The sequence below is a fragment of the Montipora capricornis genome, chromosome 6 (assembly GCF_036669925.1).
Source record: "Montipora capricornis isolate CH-2021 chromosome 6, ASM3666992v2, whole genome shotgun sequence".
In the NCBI taxonomy this organism is placed as follows: domain Eukaryota; kingdom Metazoa; phylum Cnidaria; class Anthozoa; order Scleractinia; family Acroporidae; genus Montipora; species Montipora capricornis.
This window is the reverse complement of record NC_090888.1, coordinates 46,733,170-46,739,198: the sequence shown is the minus strand read 5'-3', so window position 1 is coordinate 46,739,198 and position 6,029 is coordinate 46,733,170. Positions and strand designations below refer to the sequence as shown.

At 40.0% G+C, this 6,029-nt stretch overlaps 2 protein-coding genes across 2 annotated transcripts; one reads left to right on the top strand and one right to left on the bottom strand.

The window, feature by feature from the left end:
- Positions 1–921: 921 nt before the first annotated feature.
- LOC138052298 (cysteine/serine-rich nuclear protein 1-like) lies at positions 922–3,936 on the top strand. Its single transcript, XM_068898704.1, has one exon. The coding sequence runs from the start codon at positions 1,280–1,282 to the stop codon at positions 1,862–1,864; it is 585 nt and encodes a 194-aa protein (XP_068754805.1). The 5' UTR covers positions 922–1,279; the 3' UTR covers positions 1,865–3,936.
- A 234-nt stretch (positions 3,937–4,170) lies between these two features.
- On the bottom strand, positions 4,171–5,472 carry LOC138054020 (TNF receptor-associated factor 6-like). Its single transcript, XM_068900539.1, has one exon. The coding sequence runs from the start codon at positions 5,470–5,472 to the stop codon at positions 4,171–4,173; it is 1,302 nt and encodes a 433-aa protein (XP_068756640.1).
- Positions 5,473–6,029: the final 557 nt, after the last annotated feature.

Genomic DNA, 6,029 nt, shown 5'->3' with positions numbered 1-6,029 from the left:
GGTTGGGAAAAACCCTCATTAAACAAGCAAGTTAATCATGTCAATTTAACACTTTCATTGTCATTTTCCTCGTCCAATACCCATTGTCTTTTCATCACTGTATTTTCTATTACCTCACATTCACGTTGTTATTTAATCAGTACTCAAGCATTTTATTAGCTATCTTTATATAACACCGACTAGCGGTTCACTTGTATTCACAACTGACGATGGATGTCGATCATCCGAAACATGTTTTGTAAATTTAAAATTGTGCGTTTCTATTTGAAAGTTATTTCTTGTCTGCTATTAGTTCGAAAGTTTGGAAATAATGATAATAATAATAATAATAATAATAATAATAATAATAATAATAATAATAATAATACTAAACATCTTGATGCTAACGACCGCCCATAAAATCCTCATACAACCGCCCGCGTTCGAGGCCCGGTTTTGACAAAATTAAGGATCTGCCCGCACTCGAATATAAACTGTGCCCGCGAAGCGCTAACGAACGCCCGCGTTTTAAAGTCCATATAAAAAAAAACTCACCCCTACCCGGTGTACGAATGTCACACAAGTCCCTCAACATCACGCCACATTGATTACCCCTACCCCCACGATTTCATGCGAATAACGCAACCGAACATTTCCGATCTAGGTATAGATTGTGTGACTCTTATAGGAAAGTGTTATTTTGGATCCGTTTTTAACGTTCGATCGACACCGGAATGCGTGTCCCAATTTACTTAGCATCCCCACCCCTGTGGTTCAGTCGGGAATGACGCAATCATATTTATCGTTTGACATTTGTTGTGTTATACACAAAGATTGCATGACCTGTCGGTCAATGTATTGACGTGTAATTGACAGTGTATACGAATTTGCATATTATAAACCAATATTGACCTCTATTTTTTTTTTCCCATCTACAGATCAACGGCAGTTCAAGTTCACTCGCTGTGAAAATGTGTTTTACGGGTGAACGAAGGTCATCTTCGGTCACTCGTCTCGATTTCCTTCTGATGGATCGTATAGATTTTAGTTGGCTAACTGACGTACATAGAACAAAATTACGTGTCGTGCCTGTAAATTTAACAAAAGAGTCACCGGTCGTTTCGCTTTTACTTAGACGTGGTTAGAAAACACACACGATCGCAGCTACGTGAATCGATGTTTTGAAGTAGTTCAAAAATTCAATTACGCGTGAGTCCACACAAAGACTCAACACACGCAACCCGATGGATAGATCATCTTGTCTGTCTGATACTTTATCACATCGTGGTGATTAAAAAAAATGGGAAAACGAAAGCGTGGCATCGATAATGACTCTTCTCGTGGGGACGATTGTGAGCGAGTGAAAATCAAAAGAGTGAGTTTCGGAGAGGCTACCATTTATCATTTCCCTCGAAAACAAGGTTTCGTTGCAGTTCCTTTGACGGGAGGATCAACGCTAGGAATGGCGAGAAAACACAGTTGCATCGAGACGGTACAACTTGACCCGGGGAAGGCGAATGGGTCAAAAAGCAATCGGAAGCCGTTGGCGCTGATTTCGCAAAGTGCGAGAGAAAGTATTTTAAAAGCAGCCGGGGTTCGGCGAATCGTAAAACGAGAGGAACGCGATTGCAATGAAATCAGACAAAGTCGCGTAACGTGCGGCTGTGATTGCGGCGACATTTGCTCGCCAGAAACGTGTGAGTGCACTTTGAATGGAATCGATTGTCAAGTCGACTTTGACCGATTTCCATGTTCTTGTCAAACCAATGACTGTCACAATGACAATGGACGAAAAGAATATGATGTAAGCGCCATAAAAAAACATTACTCTGAGACATTTGTGAAAGTGTGTGGAAATATGCAAGACCGCGAGAACGCGATGTAATATTGCTCATTTTGGTTGTCACAATGACAATGCACGAAAAGAATATGATCTAAGCTCCATAAAAAAACATTACTCTGAGACATTTGTGAAAGTGTGTGGAAATATGCAAGACCGCGAGAACGCGATGTAATATTGCTCATTTTGGTTGTCACAATGACAATGCACGAAAAGAATATGATCTAAGCTCCATAAAAAAACATTACTCTGAGACATTTGTGAAAGTGTGTGGAAATATGCAAGACCGCGAGAACGTGATGTAATATTGCTCATTTTGGTTGTCACAATGACAATGGACGAAAAGAATATGATCTAAGCTCCATAAAAAAACATTACTCTGAGACATTTGTGAAAGTGTGCGGAAATATGTAAGACCGCGAGAACGCGATGTAATATTGCTCATTTCAACACTGGAGAACCGTGTCCTTTGAAGTTCAAAAGAATATAACGATCCCGTAAATATTTGATTGTCCGTGTGATAAAGGAATTTGCATGTTCGTGTCGAGGGAATGGACGCAACGGCAACAATGAAAAAAAAAACAACGCGACTTAAGCTCCATTATAAATCATCACCCCTGTAAAGGTATTTTTGTAGCGAAAAAATGTGAGGGGCCACAAGAATTTTATCCAATGTAACATCGACCACTTCAACACCGGGGAATTATATCCTTTGAAGTTCAAAAGAATAATGAAAAAATGTAACGACCCACGAATCTTTGATTGTCCGTGTGATAAACGAGTAACCAGTACCTTTAAAGCTAACATGCAATTTTTTTGTCGATCAGTGTGATTCAAGTAAACCGGTCACCGACAGTCGCAGATAAGCAAACCCACGCAGACTTAGATGTGCTAAAGAATTTGTTGAGTTAAAACATCCCAAAAATGTCGTTCGTTAAGTCACGATCCAGGGCAAAACCCGATCACCAACAGTCACAGATAAGCACCTATAAATGATAGTAGACTCTCGTGTACGATGTATAATATTAAAAGCGACCATAGCCTCTTACAGGGAACCATGTCTGTTCAAGACCGGTGTTCTATCTGCCTAAAAACAGAATGGGGCTTACCAGTCTCAAATTTAACGGGATTACCGGTTCACGAAAATTGTGCAGTGATGTCACAAGGAGAAAGAGCGGCACCGTTGGATAGAATTGCCGTCGTATTAGATCTCGAATCTTTTTTTGTCGACGGTAAACACAAGCCTCGGGAACTTGGATGGGTCGACCACAGAGGGGTTTCTGGAAACGTAAAATTTAAAATGCCCTGTAAGTTTGACGAGTTATCCGATAAGGACAAACGAACTGCTTCGTTTGTGACTAGAAAGGTCACCGGGCTCCCTTTCGAGAACAATCCAGTGGAACGAGCCCTCGACGGAGACGAGCTTGAAACACTAATACTCGCTTTATGGCAAAATTCAAAGACACAACGGAAAGATCTAATGGCTTACAAGGGCGGTCACATTGAGAAAAATTTGTTGCGACGTTTGAACATTCCTTCTATAGACATAGGAGAACACGGGTGCCCTAAATATGTCGATATGCTAAAAGCGGGTCACCAGCCAAAACGGAATTGCGGACAACATTCAGTAGGAAATCATTTTCACTGCGCGACAGAGGAATGTTATGCTTTTTTCAAGTGGATAAAACAGCGACTAGAGGAGCGTAAACACAAGAGTAGATTAAAAAAACGAACTACGTAAACAATTAAAAGTACTCATCTGTATGTTTCGTTGCCTATTTATTAAACGTACACGATTATTACACGACAGAGTTCAGTCTACTCTGAACTCTTTCTGTTTTATGTCTTCTGTCTAATGTGTTCAAATTCGACTCGAATCAACATTCTATCCTCTTTCACTGCGCGACAGAGGAATGTCATGCTTTTTTCAAGTGGATAAAACAGCGACTAGAGGAGCGTAAACACGAGAGTAGATTAAAAAAACGAACTACGTAAACAATTAAAAGTACTCATCTGTATGTTTCGTTGCCTATTTATTAAACGTACACGATTATTACACGACAGTAAAAAATCTATTATCTGAACTCTTTCTGTTTTATATCTTCTGTCTACTGCGTTCAAATTCGACTCGAATCAACATTCTATCCTCTTTCACTGCGCGACAGAGGAATGTCATGCTTTTTTCAAGTGGATAAAACAGCGACTAGAGGAGCGTAAACACGAGAGTAGATTAAAAAAACGAACTACGTAAACAATTAAAAGTACTCATCTGTATGTTTCGTTGCCTATTTATTAAACGTACACGATTATTACACGACAGTAAAAAATCTATTATCTGAACTCTTTCTGTTTTATGTCTTCTGTCTAATGTATTCAAATTCGGCTCGAATCAACATTCTATCGTCTTTAACATATCTTGCATCAGATAAAACTGTTATTGGCACAAAGTCAACGAATCCGTAGCCTTTATGGTTTCTTTCGACGGTCGGTCTGTGGAATGCTAGAAGATCTTCATCGCGGACTCGGAACGTCTCGGTGATGTGTTGGGGAGCACTTAACTGTGACGATTGATCTAGAAGGGTTAGGCTGACGTTTCCCTTGAATGGCCATTGTAGTCTGTGATCGAAACTTCCTGACATTGCGTGAACGAATAAAGCAACATGTTTCCCCTTTCCCGAGTCTACTCCATTCAAATTAATCCTCAGGCAAAATTTGTAACCATTTTCAAGAGCCGTATAAAAGCTAGGAGAATGTAAAACCGGAGTTAAACCCCTTATCGCTTCTCGTCGAAGCCGGCCCACATCGTAAAGTTCCCACATGTAAAAATATTTACAAACGTGCGGACTAGTGTCCGAAGCTCGGACACTGCCCCAAAGGTCCGATATGTTCCGTTTTATGTCGGACATTTCATTATTTCGGGCCTGTTCCGACGTTCGAAAAGCTTTGATCATGTCAGACAAGTGAGCAATCATCACAGTGTGAACATGTTCATTAACGTCTACCCTAAGGCCAGCAAACTCACAGCCAACCACATTAAACGGACACTTGATTTGAATAGCAGGACATTCATGTTCAAAATGTTCGTCCACTTTACATCTCGGTATATTACCTTGACCGCAATTCACACATTTAGTGGGATATTGTGCACATTCCTCGTCGTAGTGGACTTGCAAATACTTCCACTTTACTTTTATCGCGCAAAATCTGCAAGCTGTTATCCTTTCGATGCAATGTTCTGTTGCGTGGATTGAGATCTCTCTTTTTGCTATGTTCATTCCACAATCATTCGGACAATCTCTAAGAACAAATTCACACTCCGACAGATGAGTTTCTAGTTCACCGAGGCGACCTTTCCACGTACAGCCTGTCGTTGTCTTGTAGCGACAGAAGACTTGGCGATCCATCATCATTTTGTTGACAAAATTATCAACATGTAGTTGCGATTTTTTCATGGGCTGTTGATCGTTAGGACAAAACGACCCAGATGTATCCAAAGAACGCGTTATACAATTGCGGCAAAATCGGTGACCACATGGAGTTTGCACGGCATTTCTTAAACCAAACAAACAGATCGAGCATTCATAATTGCGCTCTAATGGTGGATCGAAATTCTCGTCATATCCTTCGCTACTGTCATCGATGACAGGACCCATTGTTTTGGCAAGGTCTCAAAACTCGTATTTTGTACCTACATATAGCAGAGAGCGGTCGTCGCCACGTTTCGATTTTCGTCTGACACTGTTTCCTTTGATTTAACAACATTTGAACGATGTTATTTAAAAACTATTTATGTCAATTTAACCAGATCACTTTCGATAGCCCTCTTGGGTTATGTTTTTCGTTTCGAGACCATCGCATCCATAACGTTAGAAAGAGTCAACATTAAACGAGTGTTGTTTTAATAGTTTATTTTCATTTTGCGATTTTCGTTTTCAAAATCTCTGTCCCAAGAGAAAAATAGAGCGTTTTCTCGAGGCGAGTTCCAACGAATCTTTAATTTTTTCCTCTGCGTGTCTCTGTTAGTTATCTTACAAACATATTGGTCAAAAAAGTTAACCGGTGATTCCACAGAGTACACTTAAAATTATTCATAAAAGTCAACCATGGTTCGTAGCATACTCTTAGCTTTTTTGCAGAGGTAATTATTAAAGTTGTATAACGTTAACCAAAAAGACATGCGTCGAAAACAAAACATTGTCGTGTCGTCATT